Source organism: Odontesthes bonariensis, chromosome 19, assembly GCF_027942865.1.
Source record: "Odontesthes bonariensis isolate fOdoBon6 chromosome 19, fOdoBon6.hap1, whole genome shotgun sequence".
Taxonomy (NCBI): Eukaryota; Metazoa; Chordata; class Actinopteri; order Atheriniformes; family Atherinopsidae; genus Odontesthes; species Odontesthes bonariensis.
In genome coordinates, this window is record NC_134524.1 from 9,987,467 (window position 1) to 10,008,120 (window position 20,654).

Genomic DNA, 20,654 nt, shown 5'->3' on the forward strand with positions numbered 1-20,654 from the left:
TAAGGAGTGTAACTTCACATATCGGTGGTGTTTTGCTGTCAGATCAGAGACAGTTTTGCTAAGCCTCGCTATTGTTGTTATATAAGAGGAAGAAAAACTGAATGTTGCAGATGAAGCTCTGCACTCAGGATAAAAAGGGCCAATATACACAGCATATTTGCTGTGTAGTTTCTGTTATGACAAAGAATTCACTTGACCACAGCATCTCTTTGATTACACTTCGTTCAGTCTGCCAGAGATTTGCTGACATTTTAAGGGACAGAACTTCTCTCAATAAATATACACACAAATAAATATATATGTACCTGCTACTTTTTTTCATCTTTAGGACTAAATTAGTGTAACATGGCACGAGACGGAATTAAACTCAAAGCATTACTGTATCTAAGCAATGAGCAGCTCTCTCTACGTGGCACGCAAAACAGGCCTGTGACTGATAAATTAAGATCTCTTTACCTAACGTGTACTTCTAAATGATGTTTTCATATTCATGATTAAAAATAAAAAGGCTGTAAGGGTGAAAACTGTGTGCAGAAACCACAACATTAGTTGGGTTCTATAACAACTGAGACTGATGGAAACCTCCATCCATTAGGGTGGTAATTAGCTTGTTGGACACATTAGCATTTGCTATCACCTCAGAGCAGCATTTACTCGTCCACTGTGTGAGTCGTGTGTTCTAGCGAGTGAAGGAGTGGGCGCAGGCTCGGTATCAAGCTTTCGTACAGCCATATTACCAAAAGACAGGCACAGAAAGGCTCTGAGCTAACCCTAATACCCGACCCTTTTCAAGCAGGGACTGGTGCGATATCCTTGTGTAAATTGTTACATGAAAGTACACAGTTGATCCGCCGCTGAGCCGTCAAATGAGGTACTAAATGGGCCCACCTAGTGTGTGCTTGCACAAATCGAGCCAGCATCGTGGAACTCGCCACTAGCTAACGCTGCTGTCGTCACTCAGCCGGTTCTAAGTAAGGACACAGCGACACGGGACAGAGCCGCCTCCTTAGCACGTGCGTACTGCATGGAGCAACAGCGGCAGGTTAATGAAGATGTTTTTCACCTATAAAGCCTTTAGCATGGTTGCCGCGTCTGCTACCGCGAGCGGTGTTGATGACGTCACGATTTCGTGCCGGCTATATACGGTGGCGCAAGTCGATGCGCCAGTATTTGCAATTTTCTCCGTCACAGAGGTGTCGCTGCTACGTGAAGGTTACCGCTACTCTACAACCACGAAAGTCGAAAAGAAAACAATGCCACTGTCAATAGCAGGAACACTGTCATTAATGATGCTGCTGCAGTATTCGGATAATTCTAATTTTTTAATACAGTTAAAAGAGGTGGAGGTCTGAAGCCCCCGGCATCACCACTTGGAGTCTCTGCTCTCTTCTTTGCCTTCACGTATCTGTCCTGTAGCTTCTTCCACACATTCTTACAGAACTCTCCCTCTTTCCCCAAAGTTCTGCCAATCTCCGTCCACCAGTTTTGGGAGTTTACGTGCTCCCTGTTCTCTTTCACTGCAGTTTCGTACAGCTGTCTGTACAAACGCACCTCCGGACTGAGACTGGTCTCAAATTGGTCCATCCGGTTGGTCGTTCTCAGCGCAGCCAAATTACAAAAATCGACTGGTGCACGACAACGCGCTGCGCCGCCTTTTCAAGGCAAGCGGCAGGCCTGAAACGTCATTTTAACGTCACGGGCCGCCACCGCCGTGAGCGACGCATCAACTTTAAATCCAGCTTAAGGCGCAACTGAGTCGTCATAGTACAGAGAAATATGGCCAAAAATCACTGCACAGAGGTCTGTGACTTAAGCGGATGATGATGTGTTTGTGAAATCATAATTCTATTAAGAGCAGAGCAGCAGCCTCACAATTCATTCAAATGGGCCGCGGTTGAGCACTTGGTCTTAATCGACCACTCTTCAGGCATGATTTCAGAATTTTTTCACCGTCTGAGAACAGGTTCAGAAAAGTAAATGAATCAGAGCAGCTTTATTGGAAGTTTGGCTAACTTAATGTATAATTAATGTATGTTAGTACAGAGAGTGGAAGACGAGCAAGCGGTGCGCACGAGAGATAATTACATCGATACGCTAATTAACATGTCACTTCATTTAGCAACATCTGGCAACTTTTCAAGCAGACTTTAGCAACATTAAATTAGATATGGTTGGCAAGACTGCTTCAACAGATTGGGGTTTGCACATTGGAGTTTCATAGGTTTTACACATGAGGTAAGTGTAAGGAAGGCTGCTCTCAGCTAAAATGCATTCACTGGTCATTATAATGACCTGAGATCAGGAACAATACAGTCTTCACTGCAGTTTCAGAGTTAGGACGCATAAGGACACCGACATCGAAAATATACCACCAAGTTATGATGATGATTTACTTTGTATGCCGTTAAAAGGGACTTTTGTGGCTGTATGAAAAGAGCTGCTGTGGTTATATTAGAAATCCAAAGTGGGATACAACTCTATTCATATGGTGATAGAGGTAAATGCCACTTCTGGAGTCTTTCCAAGTCGCCTGTCTCAGTTTTCTAATCATACCAAGCATGGATTACACAAAACTTTGTACATCTGGCCATTACAAAAGCCAAAAAGCTTTGAAGAAATCAGGTTGTCCCGATACTAGAATTTCAAACCCAAAACAATACCATGGAAGGAAAAAAATGCAATTTAAGATCAATAAATGGTTTTTAGTAGCACTGGTGGTCAAAGGCCAGCTATTTTCTTTCAGTACATTACTAACACATGTATCAGCACTGATGTTTAGAGGGAATAAATTTTCATGTGTGATGTAGCACGTTGGCTTAAGTTGCTTGGTTGTCACCTTCAGTGGGCTGCACACGTACCGTGTTCTTTCTGAGGGTCAGATATGCACTTAACTGCGTTTTTCTCATGATTATGATTTAAAGCAGCACATGGCAGCTCTTCCTTCGTGCCGTGATCGAGTGTAATGAATTTTGTTGTCATTTCACTTTCTCCTGCAGACTAATTAGCCCATTCCAGCTATTCAACATGCTGCTGGCAGTTCACCTGCAAAGTTTATGCACGAAGCTGTTCTTGCCTTTAAAGTTTGTGGTGGAGTCAGCACATTTGGAAGCCTTTATAACAACAAAAACAATGTTAAGTTGGTTTCATGCTGGCATCAGTAGCAGCTCTAAGTTGTGTGTCCCCGTCTCCTGCTGCCAGTGAGGGGAGGAGCTGCCTGTCTGTCTACGATGGTGCTGGATTTAATCAGGTGCTACATTTTAGTATCGATTTGTATCTTAATATTTTTTGACAATGCTCCCGGGCAACAGCTTGGCCACAGAAAGGTCAGCAGGTCGGTTCAGCCACACGCAGCCGGCGTGAAGCCGACCTAATGCCTCAATTCCTGATGCGATTGCTGTGTTAGGTTTTAAAAAAGGTCCATCAAAGCATTTGTATACACACTCACTACAGCTCAGTGCAAACAGCGAAATAAAAAGATTGACGGGCATGAGAAAGTAAGTATCGGTTGCTAAGCAACAGTATGATTGGACAATTGGTGATTGAAGGAGGGGTTTAGAAAACTGTCAATTGTTCTGTAACTGGCAAACCTGACATGTTTGGTGTCTTCAAAATGTACGCGTCCTTGGGCAGGACACAGAATCCCTACCTTACTGTAAACCCCTCTGGATTACAGCTCAGCTTAATAGCCCCAACACAGTGAAACGCATCTGTTCCATCCAGAGTTTACATTCAAACAATGTACACTCAAAAGGCCTGTCAGACATCTTCCGCTGCAACTTTTCAAACGGACTTAAAAGAAGACATGAAGCCGACGCTGTAAAGCCCATTCCCCCACCGCCCAAAACACGCCGCTATCAAAGCCTGCAAAGTGGAAACACAAGAATCACCAAAGGATCGCAAACACACAGGCACACGTAGACTTAAAGACATAAACATCACAGGTCCAAAGCAAATCCCACCGAGGCCACTGTTGAACAGAAGCCAGGAAAACAAACTCAAATGAAATCGGCAAACTGATGTGATTCTCTGCGATCGGTCGGGAGGGTCCTGCGAATTTGGGAAAGTCAAGAAAGTACTTTTCTTTTCCTGTAAAAAGGGACTTTTATTCAAAGTCTGACAGAAGGACAGAATCTGAAATACACAAAGTGATGCTCTCAGGGCAAAAATGAACATTTGTGTGGTTTACAAGCAGCATCACACACACAAATGTTTGGATTTCCGTACATTTGAGCAGGCTGGAAGACCATTTGAGGGTTCTCTGTATGTATTTTAAGTTGTATTCAAATATAATGGCTGCAGAATAAAACCCTAACTGTTCATTATTATGCTCATCGTGTGCCCAAAAATTAAGGAAAGCATAAAGAAATGTTTGTGAAATGTTAAAGGGGCACAGCGGTATTTTCAACATTAAGCCTCTGCAATGTTTTAGAACCCCCCTCACCGCTTTTTTGATGTTTACTGCTGTCTCCGGTATTTGCCTAATTTTGATTCTTCTCAACCTGCTTCAGAACGGCAAGTCATGCGCATGTCTAGAAAGGTCCGTAAAAGCACAATAAACGTCCGTTTTCAAAATAATCAACTCACCGGAGTGGTTACTGGTGTGCACTGGTAATCCATATCAAATTTCGTGGCGAAAAGTTGCTTCTGTCGTGTTTTATTTGGCAGCTCGTTCATGCTCGCACTATTTTCTTCGCGGTGGCGGAGTAATATCAACGAACATCCAGTACAAAATGTCAAATAAAACACGACAGAAGCAACTTTTTGCCACGAAATTTGATATGGATTACCAGTGCACACCAGTAACCACTCCGGTGAGTTGATTATTTTGAAAACGGACGTTTATGGTGCTTTTACGGACCTTTCTAGACATGCGCATGACTTGCCATTCTGAAGCAGGTTGAGAAGAATCAAAATTAGGCAAATACCGGAGACAGCAGTAAACATCAAAAAAGCGGTGAGGGAGGGTTCTAAAACAATGCAGACGACTCAGAAAAGAGGCTTAATGTTGAAAATACCGCAGTTCCCCTTTAACAAATCATATTGCTGAAGTGAGTCAGTTTAAAAAATAGAGACTAAATGCTTCTCTCGTAGTTTATTGATCACCTTGATGGAAGAATGTGTCCTTTCACTCTCTTCCAGCTGCTTATCTAAAGCACAGAAGGCTTCTGTGCTAACCTTTTATCACAAGTTAGCATCAGTCACAGATGCCACCGTAGCGTGATCCCGATCACGTGACAGGATGACCTTTTCCAACTTCACTTTCTTTGTCACTTTTCTAACATCAACCATGGAGAAAAAAAAAGCAGTCAACAGGATTTAGCAACAAAAAAACTAACACTTTTCATGGCCAGCGGGAAACTTTTTGAATACAGAGCAAGGAGAGAAAGAAAAATCTCTCTGTATACATAAAGCTAGATCAACAATATAAAAACATGTCCCATACACCACAGAGGGGTGCGCGTATGTCTGCTGAAAAGGCGGAGAATGGAATTAATATTCATAACTAACAAGCTGCGCAGCTTTTATGCAGCGACGACTGTCAGTTCTCTCCAAGCCGTTCACCCGACATCTTCACAGGCCCACATTGTTCTCCAACTTCATCTTTAAATAAATCCATTTCAACTGCTGCAAATGGAAATATATAAAAATGTTTTTCACACTGTTTTCAGACTTTCCGAGTGTCCTTGGGTTTCTGTTTTCCTGCAAAGCCAAAATAAGTGCACCACGAACGCTTCAGTCTGAATGAGCACTATTTAAACAAATACTTAAAACGCACGAGCACACTCACTCCAACCGATGGTTTAGACAATATGCAACCGATCTATAGGTGGCGCTAACAGGTCAAGTAACTTCAGCCGTCAAAAGCAGGGAGGAAGAATGCTGTTAAAGGGATATGCCACCCCCAGGCCAAATTAAGTGTATCCCCGCATTCCCAATACATAAATAACCGACATGAGCAAACCCAGCCTTCCGTGTAGATTTACACAGTCATTTGCACTCGATGTGAAAGTACACCACTCACACAGTAATTAGAAGGTAAATCAAGTAAATTAATTCACGTTGGGCGAAATATTTCGAGTGGCGAAAAGGCAACGGGTATTTTATTTTGTGAAAATAACCGGAAGTGCGTTGCTCACAGCGGCTAGCTTTAGTAGCGCCGAATTCGTGGGAACAAAATTGTAAATAGCCGGTATTTTGTCAGATTTTCAACACGTTGGGGATCTAAACGACTACTTTCTCACCTGAAAATGTTTCAAATGTTGCTAAAGTTTGCAGAGTTTAGAGCTTAAGAGAAATCAGCTTCAGGCCGGCTGAAAAAAAAAAAAAACAAGGTCAAATCGCATAACAAAACCAAAAGAATTGGCAGCTTTTAATATTCAATGTTGATTAAAGGTGAATATACACAGCCTAAAGGAAAATACAAGTATAAAATTCAGTTAATATTTTCAGAATCATCATTTAGTGGGTATTAAATGTATTGATTTAAGACAAAATCGACTTCTTCTGACAAGTTCTCCGACTACTTTCTCTGGCTTGAGGGGCTAAACCGTGAGCGTGACTCTTGGAGTCAGTGTGTCCTCCACACACTCCATCTCTCTGGAGTGACGGAGGAAGAGGGGCAGTCTGTGTGACCTGTCAATCTCTTTTTAGTCGCTGTCAGCCTGTCATAGCCGTAAATAGACCGTAATTATCTTCTTGACTGCAACCTTTCGACCCTGCTGCAGCCTTTGCGGACATGTCTCTCCTCGACTTTGCATGCAAACCCAGCCGCCGTCGCCCACCGCTCCTGGGAGAAAGTTCCTGATCTCTTGCTTGTCCTCCTCCACACTTTACTCACCTGAGATCCCAAACACTGCATCTGCTTCCTGTACCTGAGCTCATCTTTAGTCAAGCAACCCTCCAGTTTCTTCTGAATTCACAAAGAGCCGGTATTAATAATGAACCGCCTGCTCAATTATTGACTGCTCTTTACATCACTACTCTTTACTGTTCTGTACCCCACCCTGCTTTCTGAGGTCCATTACCTGTCTCGCATTCACTTATTTGGCTATTCATTTATTCAGGGCCTCCTTCTTCTCTCCCTCCATCTCAACCAGACTGTCAGTCTGAGCCCAGGAAAAAGCTGGGAGGACTGAAACAAAGTGCTGCTTGCCCATACGTCTGCATGTCTGCACCTGACTTGTGTGCCTGAGTGTGATTTGTATATGGTTGAGTGCATGTTTTCCCTTCATTATGACATATGAACCTTCATTATTTCTTGCCAAAGGGATCTTTAACTCAGTACGCAAACACGCCCTCACCAAAACAACGTCCACCACGCTCTGCCACTAAAATCCAACAGCCGCCCAGCTTCATCGCTTATTACAGTGTACATGTACGTATGGACGTCTAACCAACAGATGATTCCACTTTACATGGAGAGAGACGAAGAGAGAGGCAGATAATCCTCTCTGAAAGTGGATGAAATCAGAGCCCGGTCCACTCGGCGCTCGACAGAGATCTTAGAAGCCGCCCACAGTCTCCATCACCGACAATAAAGAATAAAAAAAAAAGGAAATAAAGCCCATGAAGCTGATAGACTTTAGCCACTTTCTTTGTTTCTCCTCATTTCAATCCTTTAACTGAATAAAACACAGAATCTAGTGTTGAATCTACTTGATTGTTATTTACTCCAATACTGCCAACCTGAAAGATGTTATAAGCCAATTTGAGTTTAGCACAGATTCACTGCCATGTGAAAGGATATCAGTTCAAAAACAAGACATTGCCATGATATCAACTAAAAAGAAGGCATTCTTTTTCAGCTGTCATATCAACTATGTTTATTGGTGACAAATCATTATCTCAGTGAACATTATCAAATGCATTGATACTTTGACAACCCAGAGTGTTTTAGCAGTAGGTGAATACAAATGAGAAATGCTTGCAAGTCTGATTATTCCGCCTCGCAGCGTTTCTGTCGGCTATACCTTCCACTTAATTCTTGTACTGTGCCAAAGTGAACTATGCCCGAGCCAAGCGGGGCAGGTTCCCGGTACAAGCACGGCACACCGTTATCAGACTGGTCAAAAAAAAAAAAAAAAAAAAACACGAAGGAGATGGATTTTAGAGTCCCGAACAGACGGTGTGTTCCACTTAGTGTGAGTGCAGCCTAAAGGAGGGCTAAAGGAGCAGTGAATGTTGGACTTCTCCACATCGAGAGGGACAAAGAACTGCTTATTTAGATGTTTTCTACAGTCATTTTATGGCAGCGGTACTGTAAAGCTGCTATCAGTTAGATTTTTACAATATAGGGTGAAACGCTGATTGAAAAAGGTACAATTAGTGTGAAATGCTCAGTAGTCAGAGTCAGCTACCCTCTTTTTTTGGTCAAAGAAGACAAACGTTTGCTGCCAAAGCTGCCTAAAAAAAAAAAAAAAAACTAAACACTAGTAGCTAAAGAGCCAGATATTTCCCACAGCTGTTGGAAGACACCGAGCTGAAGGAGGGACTATGGGATTTGCACTCGGCGGGTGTGCTGCGGGTGCACAGAAGGAGGGGCAAGTCTAAAACTAACAGGAACAGGGAAGCACAAAAGAAGTTGAAGAGAAATATGAACAGGAGCATTTTAAAAATCCCTTTGGACTTTTCAGTGTTGTATTTCTTGATAAATCTGTCATCATCCGACTTTTACACATAGAGATAAGGTGTCCCTTTTCTTTGAGGCTCAAGGATTAGTGATTGTTCAGCAACTGAAATGGCCCCCAAACCCCCCAGCTGAAGGGTTAGATGACCAACACTCCTCGGTGCCCGAGCTGTTGACCCTAACTGGAGGAGTAAGGCGGTTGGTTTGGCCTAAAATCACACAGTTGGTCATTTGGTTACGGAGGAAGTAACGCGGTGTTCCAGAACTGTGAATGAGCCACGTGAACCTTTGCTTTCAGTGTGATGTGAAGACGTTGCGTAATAACTGCTGCGATGGAACATTTCTGTTGCTCAGTTCCGTCCATCGGCTTGGAGGAAATTCAGCTTCATGAACTGTTCATTTCGGTTCCGTCCACGATTTCTACTGGATGACATTCGGGACTTCTACTTGGACATCTCAATATATTTACTTCAGTTTTTCTGCTATCTGCTATCGTTATGCCGCCAAGACCCTCTTTCTCATTTCTCATGGATTCAGAATTCATAGTTCCATCAACGATGGAAAATCGTCCTGAAATGAGGCTCAAATCATCATACTACCACCACCGTGTTTCAAAGATGGAAAAGGGTTCTTATGCTGAAAAGCTGTGACCTCATGTCTACAAACACAATACTTTGGTCTCATCTGTCAGTGTGTAACAGTTTTCCAGCACCTGAGCTTCTTTGCTCATGCGAACGTTGAAAATCTTACTTTGATACGCAGATATCTACACGATTTTCTTACGGGTGCAAGAACTTTCATACACCGCTGCACAACTACAGTCCGAGTAAAGCTCTTCCTGAGTTTAGCATTCTGCATTCGTTCCGTCTCTGGCCAGCTCCCAACCAGCAACCATTGTGTTGTTCTGACTCACTCATTCTTTACAACTCTCTAACCCTCTTTCCTGTCATCTCCAACAAAACCAACACGTGTTAGGAGCAGACTTGTGGAAAGACAAATGCCAAAGCATCAGAACACACATTTCTTTACACAATAAATCTCATCCTGTGTCTTGTCAGATGTTTGTCTGCAGCCTCTCCACAGCCCACCGACACTCTCCCCCTACGTCCTGTCTGCTTTCCATCATTCTCTCCCCGCTCTCTTCTCCCTCCTTCCCTTCCTTCCTCCTCCCATCTTTCCTCTCTCAAGCTGACAGTACCTGAGGGAAGAGGCCACCTGCGGACCAAGTGGAGAATCAGCCGACAGCTGTGTGCATACTCTCTCCGGTGGCCTTCAATTATTCACTCACTTCTCCCCATCTTCACTCTGCCCTTTTCATCTCTCCCCACCATCGCCGCCTTTACCTCTCTGTCGCTTTTTCACACAGGGATTGCGTGTCTGCCTCTCTGGATTTATTCACTCTTGTTATTCCCCGACTTAATCCCCCCCCCCCTTCTCTCGTCGCTCCTGTCCCCTCTTCTTTTACCCCTCTTGAATGCCTTTAACTCACTTACACATACCACCGACCATCACTCCATCATTTTGTTCCCCTTCTCACCTCGACTGCATCAGCCCAGCAGCTCCTTACCGCCACTTCACTAACCTACTCCTGCTCTTTCCCGCTGTCTCCTCATGCCTCCCTCTTTCTCATGTGCTTCCCCAAAGATTGATGACTCTCCAGCGCGAGGCGAGTGGGCCTGTTTAAAGATGCATGAGGTGATGAGGCCAAGTTTTTCTCCTCCTTCTCTTTTGCTCCCTCTCCATTCCTCCTCCCAGCCCCTTCTCCTGATAGCAGCCGCCACCTCTGCGAGAGGCTTCCCACGGTTCCCGAGCGGTCAAGGGCCACCACCGAATCAGACAGCTCCCTCTTTTTCCCAGCTCTTGTCAGGACGGCTGAGTGTGACGTATGACAAGCACCAAGCAGACCGTGTGACAAATGATGCCGCCGAGGACCCACGACACACGAACGGACAAAAAAAGCTGGCAGCCATCGATATGACGGCGCAGTGAATCGACGGGGGGAGAAGGGAGAGTCACCGACGCTCTGTGGCGAAGATGAAAGTAGTCTGAAGGACAAAATGTTGGTTACACGGCTGTTAATGAACAAGCTGTGATGCAAAATGTATGAAAAGAAGATTCAGTGCCAGACTGGATATGAAAGCAGTTGATGCTACATGTGTAGCATTTCTATGTTCATGGTTGATTTCTCATGCATTTAGTTTTTGGGGTTTTCCAAATCCCAAAGACCTTTAGTTGGATTTTGTATGCATTGGTTACAGGAAGGACTGTGCGGTATTACCAACGCCGTTTTATGTCCATATTATGCTCCAAAAGACTGGGATGGGTACAACTTGGTAGCATAACTTTGAACAGTTTTTAAAATTGAAGGGTTTGAGCGATTGGCATACAATATGGAGGGGAACTCCCTTGTATAGAAGAACCCTAACCCGATGGAACATTTCTGTTGCTCAGTTCCGCCCATCGGCTTGGAGGAAATTCAGCTTCGTGAACTGTTCATTTCAGTTCCTTCCACGATTTCTACTGGATGACATTCGGGACTTCTACTTGGACAATTCAATATATTTTTTGCCGCCAAGACCCTCTTTCTCATGGATTCAGAATTCATAGTTCCATCAACAATGGAAAATCGTCCTGAAATAAGGCTCAAATCATCATACTACCACCACCGTGTTTCAAAGATGGAAAAGGGTTCTTGTGCTGAAAAGCTGTGACGTCATGTCTACAAACACAATACATCCGTAGCTCTTTGGTCTCATCTGTCAGTGCGTAACAGTTTTCCAGCAGCTGAGCTTCTTTGCTCATGTAATCTACATGATTTTCTTAAGGGTTCAAGATATAGTTGATACAATATGGAGAGCAACTCCCCTCTATAGAAGATATACTGTTTGTGTCCATCAGGGAAGCAAATATTCAATCCCTTTTTTCACAATGGAGTCGACCAACTCTTGAAAAAAAAAAAAAAAAAATCTCTCTTTTGCTGAGAAATGCTCCACTATACTCATTACCGTCTGCAGGATCCTTAAGTTATGACCTCAGCTTGGCTCGGGATTTGTTTCCAGGGAAGAAATGTATTTGCATTCTGCTTCGTGCCAGCCGGCCTTTACGTCTCTTTGTGTCTCTTCCACTCCCCCTGGTCACATATACTGCGTATTAATACGGCCCATTTCCCAATAAAGCTGCTCTTATCCAAATATGTTTCTGTTTCTTTTGTTAAATGGAAAAGCGATACTAAAATTTTAACTTAAAAGCAGACAACGTGTTGATCTGATGGCACTATTTGAGCATTTAAAATCCTGATATTTAAAGACTGTGCTGGGGTTTCAGCTGTATTCAAATAGAGTTAAGAGAAGAAAAAAAATAGACACTATGAGGTGCTGTAGTGCTGAGAGTGAATAGGTCAACAAGACTGGAAAAGCGTTAAACAAATGCAGTCCATTTACCATTTAACTGCGGGAGCTCGTCTTAAAAGCAGCCAGATTTGAGGGGATCTGAACAGTAACTAAAATCGTTGTTTTTCAATAGATGAGAAAACGGATGCGAGTGTTGAGAAAAAGCATAAACGGCTCAAATCTCAAGCTCAGTGTGTAAAACCTGAGGGGCCCCAAGCCGTCTGGGTTTATCGTTGCCTTTTCTGGAGAAAAAAAGCTTGCTGCTCCACATCTAAAAGCACCTGTGGTGTCTGAAACGAGCACCAGCAGGCAGGTATCCTGTTGGACCAGTAAAATCTGGGAATGTTGCTCCAGCAGCTAATTGCTCAAAGTAAATCCAAAGCGATGAGCTGGACGATGCTAAAATGCTCAGTGGAGCAAAACGGAAAAGTAGCACCGAGTGAAAATCAATTGAATCCACTTACAATCAACAGAAAATGATTGATCAATAGAGCTGGATCAGACTCAACCTCACTTCTCAACTACTACACATCCACACTAAATGTTACTTTTTCAGTAAAAAGAACATGTTATTTCTGGTTTGTTTTGCTGATACTCTTCGAAGCATAAAAAAATCATCCATTCAAGACCTAAATCAGTGAGTTTGTGTCATGTTCGTAGTTCACAGCTCAAACTTTTATACCTTTAAACCAACATCTTTGTTTTAAATAATGTTTCACCCAAAGAAGTCCACATAAAAATAGCTTTAGCGTCACTCGTCTTTTAGTCGAGCTTGTCAAGTTAAAAAAAATCTGGTGCTCAGTGCCGATGATGGGCAAGTTAAATATCGACGCTTCCGTTCTTGGCTCAACGCGTCAATATGTCAATAAAATGCTGATTTCAGCTCAGCCGGTTCTCACGAGTTTGCGCCTGTGCCGCACGATGACTCAAAGGTCCTCATTGCCATCATCGTGCAAACCTCCATCTCTCCAACCTCCCTCATTGGTGGGAATCAAAGGGCGGGCAATATCTGACAATAAATGAGCTGTTTGACCTGAGCCGCCTAATAGAGCGCCATCGAGCAGGCGGGGGGTTTATGGTGGGAAGAATGGAGCGAAAAAGCGTCTTTCTTCTCTCTTTAAGGCCGACACGGACAGTCTCCACCTGAGAGACGGTAAGCTGAGACAACTCTGGCTCCGTTTTGTCGGATGAAGAAAGAAAGCAGGAATGAGACTTTTTAAAGAGGCATCGACTTTCTCTTTTCCTCACACTTTTCTCTATAGTCTGAGCCTTTAGCTTGACTTTAGAGCACTGCATGAAGTCATTAAAGCATCCAAGATTTCTTTGATCTCCGCGCACACGCAAATGCCCGCTACGTAATATTTTGTGTATAATTTCAATACTTGAGGAATAGCATTTCATTAAATCAATTTACTGCTCTTACTACTGTTTGCCTTGAGAGTTTGTTTCTTTTTCATCTTTGGATAGAGCCACACCAGCCATTTCAGTCCAGCTTTTCTCATCTTTTTTACAAATACAGTAGATTACACTTTTGATGTGACAAAAAGGACATACAAAGTGTTAATTAGTGAGCTTTAGAGATGCTGCTTAGTACATTTTTTCACTTCTCAAGAAGCCTGGTTTGCTGCAGGAAGCCATGCTAACTAGCTGCTGATGCTTCAATGACCGGGTATCTTCTGTTTATCCCAAACAACTGTGTTTTTAAGAAAAAGCTCAGTTATTCATTCGCAACTCTTCGTCTCTCCACCCCTTTGTGCTTAATGCACAGGCATCAAACGGTTATTGATCTCCTTTTATGCATTTTGAAAGACGGAATTGCACAAAACCATTTTATTGAGCTGTGTGGCGCTTTGTCATGTAGAAGCTCTGATGAAGCCAAATGGAAGCAGGAGAAAAAAAAGAAAGAAACTGCAGACAAAAGGTGCATTTGGAGAGAGAGAGGGAAAAAAAAAACACAAAACTAAGATAGAAGATTGCCACAGAGGCATTTAGAAAGTGAGGCAACCATGCAAGACTAACAGAGAGGAGGCGGGGGAGACACAAAGGACGGCGAGAGAGGTAGAAAAACAAAGCCGGGCCAGCGTATCACACGGCCAGAGTGACTGATAGGTGGCTGCAGAATGCAGAACAAAGAGGAAAAAGATGCACTTGTTGTACCTTCTCGTTCAGCCCGGAATATGAAGGTCCGGAGGGAAGTGACAACCTCAAACTTGTTGTCACCCAGTCCTCGCACCTGCCTGATGGCACTGGCCAGAATCATGCCTTTGGAGTACATCTCCTAAACAGAGAAAGAGACACACAAAGCAACCAGATGACAAGTGCTGCCAAAACACATACAGCTTCATGCATACTAATACTGTTACTGAACTATTACTTATTCCTGTTATTTGCATGCGTACACCCACACTTGTTATTTCCAGCAGACTGTTTGCATCAACAGATGTGTTATTCTGGGTGGTGTTACCATCAATTTGAAACTGCACTGCCAGACATCCTCGCCAACGTAGAACCACGTTCCATCAGTCCAGCATCAAATAAGTTACCCTTTCTCCTTTTTCGGCGACAACTTTGGCAAATGGTGTTTAAATCAAACAAGCGAGAAGCTCATACGGCCGTGTTTTACAGCGAGTCACAATCTGCATCAACGTGCGCTTTCACCTCAGCTTCCAAACTCCGAACATGGCTTCAAAAGTGAATTACCCCAAAAAGCCCAAAACACAAGAATAACACACGTGGAGGTGTTATTTTGGGCGTTGGGTGACTTGATAAAAACACATCTACAGACGGGAAAAAAAAAAAACTCAAATATTTAAAAGAAGATATGCACGATGTTCTGGGGATTGGAGCAAAGCACAGGAAGCGATTGGGTAAAGTGGGATTTGGTTGTGTGCGCATTGTTTCATTACCCCCATGTTTCCCCCCCCCGGTAGCTCGACTGGAAGCATCAAAATAAGCAGCGCGTTGCACTGGAGGCTTCGTAACCCTCTTTACATCTCCCCTGATAATGGCAATTAAAGTACTGGGTCATTTTGCATGTGAAACAAACAGAGAAAAGAGAAATCAAACCTTAATATTATCACTGCTAAGGGAGCAAGGACAGAATGGTTCCGCTGAGAAATCAGTATTCAAAACCCAACGTGGCAAGTATAACACAGAGCTGCCCTTAAAGAAGTTGGAAAAAAAGCTCAGAAGATCTGGAATTGTAATGTTTTTTCAATAGAGCGAAAGAACATTATGCTTCTGCGGCCTCGTGAAAATCACTTGGATATTAAAAAAGGAAAAAAAGGTCATAGCAGACATTGCATTATTCATGTTTATAATGTCATTATCATTGCAAAGTAAGAAAAAAAAAAACACTCTTTCTCTCTCTGTCACTCTTCATGCGTATTGACCTGAATTGTGATTCTGTGCAGTTCTGCTGAAAAGAAAATGACTTGTGTTGGTTGCCGTGCGCAGGCTGCATGTTTGCTCTACTGTCCTGTCCCGCGGTCATTTCCAGCAAAGACAGAGAGCGTGAAGACGAATGGAGAAAGCAAAAGGCGCTGACCTCCTGACTCCCTCTCGCCATCCTTAATTAAGCCGGTGACCTTGCCGTCCAACAAAAGCCTATTTCTAGAAACCATACGGCCAAAAATATACCAGCCGGCGCAGTCACTTAGGGAGAGCGGGAGCAGGAGGCAGGGAGGGACGGATGGATGGAAGGAGCGTGAAATGGAAAAAAAAAAAAAAAGAGAGAAATTAGGTTTGTGTGAAAAGGCCAAGGAGAAAGTAAGAGAAAGAAAATGGAAAGAGTGCAGAGATACAACAGAAAAAGATAAAAATACAGAAAGAAACAGTGATGGTGCAGGGGAAGAAGGACAAAAAGGAGGCTTGTGGGAAAGAGAGACATAATGTAGAAATGAAGATGCCTAAGAGGGTCAGGAAGGGGTCCTTCTCATATTAAAGCAGGATGTTAACAATGGCAAGAAGTGGCTCAACCTAATTACCGACAGGCAGCCTTGTGCACTTCTCTCCCCGGGAGTTTCACACCCGCATCTCCCTCTTCTTCCCTCTAAATTTAGATAGAAGTTACAGGAAGGTGAGGAAAATCTGAGCGTGTGAGGATGAATTATCTCTGTGGCTGCGTGCTGATAATTATACCCCGGGATGGGTTTAACGGTAATTAATTGTTTTAATTCTAGTTTTTGGGGTCGTGACAGGGAGAGCTGTTTAATTGCAAGTTGTGCATCTGTAAATATTCTGCTGGCAGAGCCGGCGGATGAAAGGGAGCGGTCAGCGTTACAGTGACGGTGGATGGAGGACTCCGGCACCGCAGATGCCCACTCGTATGTTTATGGACTAATCTCAAGAGGACGGGCTGCCAAGGGAGCAATGAGGCCTAACTATCTGTCTGTCTGTCTCTAACACACACATACACACACCTGAATCACCTCCCTCTGACCTCCTCCCTCCTGCATCCATATTCCATCACATATCACTGCTTCTCACTTTACCCTCCCAACATTTGCAAACCTCTGTCGCATCGCAGCGTGGCGTCCTTCCGTTTTCACATGAGTGGAACCGCCTCTCTCTGCCTCTGCGTGGATAACTTGGCTCTCTTTTCTTCTCAGAAACAAGCTGATAAACTTTGGGAAACGATTAAGGCAGCGGCAATGGAGCTAAAGCCTACAGTAATGGAGGCAACGTGTAGAGAAAACAGGGAGGAGGGCAAATAAGGGTGGAGGGCTTTTTTTTTTTTTTTTTGGTTTTGCAGCCGTTATGGAGTTGGAGGCTCTGGCATCTCAATGGTGCCAGATTTACAGTGGAGGGTTGAGGACACCAGCTGGTTGGAGCAGAAAACTACACCTTGGTGAAATGCTGATGCAGTGTAGTCCAGAGGCATTTTCATAAATTGAGAGAAATTTAAGTCAAAACTCTTCACAAGGGGCTGTTATTTGCATTTTCAGGTGATTGCCGACCTTCAAAGATGCCAGTTTACAACCCTGTGTCATCTGTGGGATTCGTTCTCCTTATGAGCATTTCAAGATAAATATTTCATGTCTAATTACTGACAATTAAAGCTCAAATCCAAGGCCGGGATATATCAGTCTCATTTTATTTTGAGTTGCTCCAGTGCCATGGGACTGGAGATTTAGTCCATTCTTAATGTAGTCAAATCTCACAGCAAACGAGTCTGAGCCAAGATTAAGTCCTCAATTTCGTACTGAAGTTTGGTTCCCCCTCCAAGTCTTTTGTTTAAGGCTAAACTTAAAGCCGAATCATTGTTTTTTATCCTCTTCTTCTTCAGAAACAGACTCATCTAATGCAAACAAACCGCACTCATCGATAGCATTCTTTCGGGATTCCTTTCCCGTCCATCAATATGCATTTTTCACTTCATTTCTTTTCATCTGACACCCAGTCCTGAGCAAAATATCTGGCTCTATATTCTCCAGTGGCATCAGTGAGTTACTAACTCTGTCTGACATGTGGGGCTGGGCAGGATGTGCGCAGCAGGCTCGTGGAGCTCGCTGCCAGCTGAGACAAAACAAAACTGGCGAGGGGAAGTGAAAGTGAATCGAAACAGTGATTTTGCAGATCATAAAAACAAAAACGCGGATCCGACAGGTGACATAAAAACTCGAGATGTTCAGAAGAAGTCAGGAGACGCATCAGTGTGGGTTCACAAACAGAATGATTTGATTCACTGCTACACTTTGAAAAGAAACAAAAAGAGTAAAAGAAGTTCTAAGAAACATTTCTTATTGAAAAAAAAGAAATAAATATGCCTATAAGTCAGTACCCATGTAAAAAAGATATATACTATATCTACATACCTATTGTTCTTCATTATTCTCCCCATAGCTTTAGAATTTCCCATTTTCCTTCCTCCTATGTAAGCTAATTATGGTATAGAACCATAGTTCTCATGTATTCTTCTACATTCATCTTCTACATCGATTACTGTAACGCTCTTTTAACTGGACTTCCCAAAAAGAGCATTAAACATCTGCAGCTCATCCAGAACGCTGCTGCTAGAGTTTTAACCCGGACTAAGAGATCTGAACACATCACACCAGTTTTAAAATCTTTACACTGGCTTCCAGTCAGTCACAGAATAGATTTTAAAAGCCTGCTGATGGTTTACAAATCCCAGAATGGTTTAGGCCCAAAATACATCTGTGATATGTTCAGAGAATATAAACCCAGCAGAGCTCTTAGATCCAAGGACTCAGGGCAGCTGGTCCAGTCCAGAGTCCAGACTAAACATGGAGAAGCAGCATTTAGTTGTTATGCTGCAAACAAGTGGAACAAACTGCCAGTGGAGATTAAACTTTCACCAAATGGAGACATTTTTAAATCCAGGTTAATATTATTTTATGTATTTTTAATGCTTCTTGCACTCCCTGCTGCAATGCTTTTATTTTATGTAAAGCACTTTGAACTGTTTGTACATGAAATGTGCTATACAAATAAATTTGATTTGATTTGATTTGATTTGATTTACATATACCTCTTTGAATCTAAAACTTTATTTTCTCGTTCCCTCAGAGATTTATTCTCTTGTGACACTCTAATTGACGCTATAATTTAATCGATTAATGGCCCTGATGTGAATCTGAACAACATCCATCTGTTAATGCTTTGCAACGTGCGAACTAAGCCAGGAAAATATGAAGATTCTGATAAAACTATCCGATCATTAGGCAGAGTTCTGGTGATCAGAATGACACTCGACACCTGGAGGGTTTGAGAAACCATCAATACGGGCATCTTGGGAAGATCTTGGTGGTGGTGAGTAAGAAGAAGAGCTTTCAAGCTTGTTAAGGCAGCTTTTCAGCATCAAGCAGAGACACAACTGGACTGGACCGACTCTGAGAAACTGATCCCAAGCGCAAAACTTCATCTCCCCTTTGGCCTCATGTCCACGCTTATCCCTACTCCCTATCCCCCATTCCTTCATCCCCTCACTACCCTTAAGCCAAGTTTTTCCCTAACACACACACACACACACACACACGACGCCATATAAGGACCCTGAAGACTTCGTCTCAGACCCAAAGCTCTCTCCAAAGTCAATCCCAGCGTTGACGAAATCGGGCGAAAGGAGTGATTGATCAGACAGATTGGAGAAAACGCTGCAGAGGGGGAGAAGTGAGACAGAGGATCTCGCTTCTCTCCCACGCCATCTCCGCTACCCCCATGATGGCATCACCGCGGCCAGAGACCTTCAAGCTGCGACTATGATTAAGTGCGATTAGTTCTGTCTGTGGCTGACAAATCCCAGAGGATTTCAAACTACAGAGGAGTTCTTTGGCTGTTCAAAGTTGGAGAAATAGAGCGAGCATGGGAACGTTTCGGTGGACGGGCGTTTTTGTTTTTGCGAACTGATAGCAGTAGATTAATATGATACACATCACCGTGTCAGTCTTCATTTCAAGTTAGAGCCTGAGCCAAGGTTTAGTGCAGATGGTAGAAACTTTGAGCATTTTTATGATGATGACAGATACACGTCTTTACTGTCAATGTTCTACGCTTGAGGGGAAAAAAAGCCCATTCTGGCTAGATTTAGCAACATTTAACACCCTTTTCTACTGCTTTTAATCAATAGACTGCATTTACTTATTCGATAAACGCTGATGATCCATCAGAAGGAGATTTATACTTGTAATTGTCTTTAAGTCACCAGATTCAAATTTTGAAATAAGATAATACTTAAGTATTCCTGAGCTGTAACCACTGTGGCGACAAAAGTAATTCAAATTTCGTGAAGGCATTAATTATGGCAATTTTGTTTGGATTTAATGATATATGACAGCCGCACAACTGGAATAGGATCATAGAGACTGACTGAAAGTGTCTGTGTTCATAAGGACATGAGCAACACAGTGATTATCAGATTGCAGTTAAGATAAGCCCTTAACACGGTTTTGAGAAATCCAATTATGTTAGATGGAGGACTACAAAAACAACATCAGAAAACATGTCGAGGATTATGAAAGCGTCTGATATCCTGCGCAGGTCAGTTTCGGTCAAGTCACTAAACAAAAATGCAATAATCGCAGCAGCAAAAGCCCATCACTGATGAGACAACTACGTTTTGTCTTTCTGTAATGGAGGATTTAAATACACTCTGAAATTTCTTTCTGTAGTTACCTTGGGGGGGGGGCTTCATTGACCTATTCATCTTCTAATTCCCAAAACATTGAGGACACATTATCACAAAACATGGCCAAAGATTACAAAGAATTGGTGGCTGTGCAAACAACATGCACGGATCAGAAACATTTATCGAGTTTATAGGGACAAGAAATACCATATTTCTATGATCAAATATATAATTTATATGATCAAATCCAGACACACTGGCCCTCATTTATCAAACTTGCGTAAGACGAAAAACGTGCGTAGGTCGTGTGTACGTTCTTTTCTGCGCAAAGGTTGGCATTTATCAAATCCATCGTGAGCGCAGGAAAGATGAAATCGCCACGACAGGTCTGAGGCCGTGTACGCACTTTTCCATTTTGACTTGCGGTGACTGCAATACAGCAGCGTCACTAGTGCGTGCTCAGGAGTCGCAACAAATCCCTAGGTTAAAATTACAGACTTATCACTTTGAAGAAGGCCCATGTTTTATTTGACTTCAACATAAATATAAA

General features: G+C 43.0%; 1 protein-coding gene across 3 annotated transcripts in view; it reads right to left on the reverse strand.

Annotated features, from left to right (window-relative positions):
• The window catches only part of arap2 (ArfGAP with RhoGAP domain, ankyrin repeat and PH domain 2), a 132,043-nt gene that overhangs the window by 93,931 nt on the left and 17,458 nt on the right, over positions 1-20,654 (reverse strand). For all 3 annotated transcript variants that reach the window (XM_075450614.1, XM_075450613.1, XM_075450615.1), the window contains exon 8: positions 14,173-14,293. In XM_075450614.1, the coding sequence (XP_075306729.1) occupies positions 14,173-14,293 (121 nt within the window). The remainder of the gene's footprint in view (positions 1-14,172; positions 14,294-20,654) is intronic.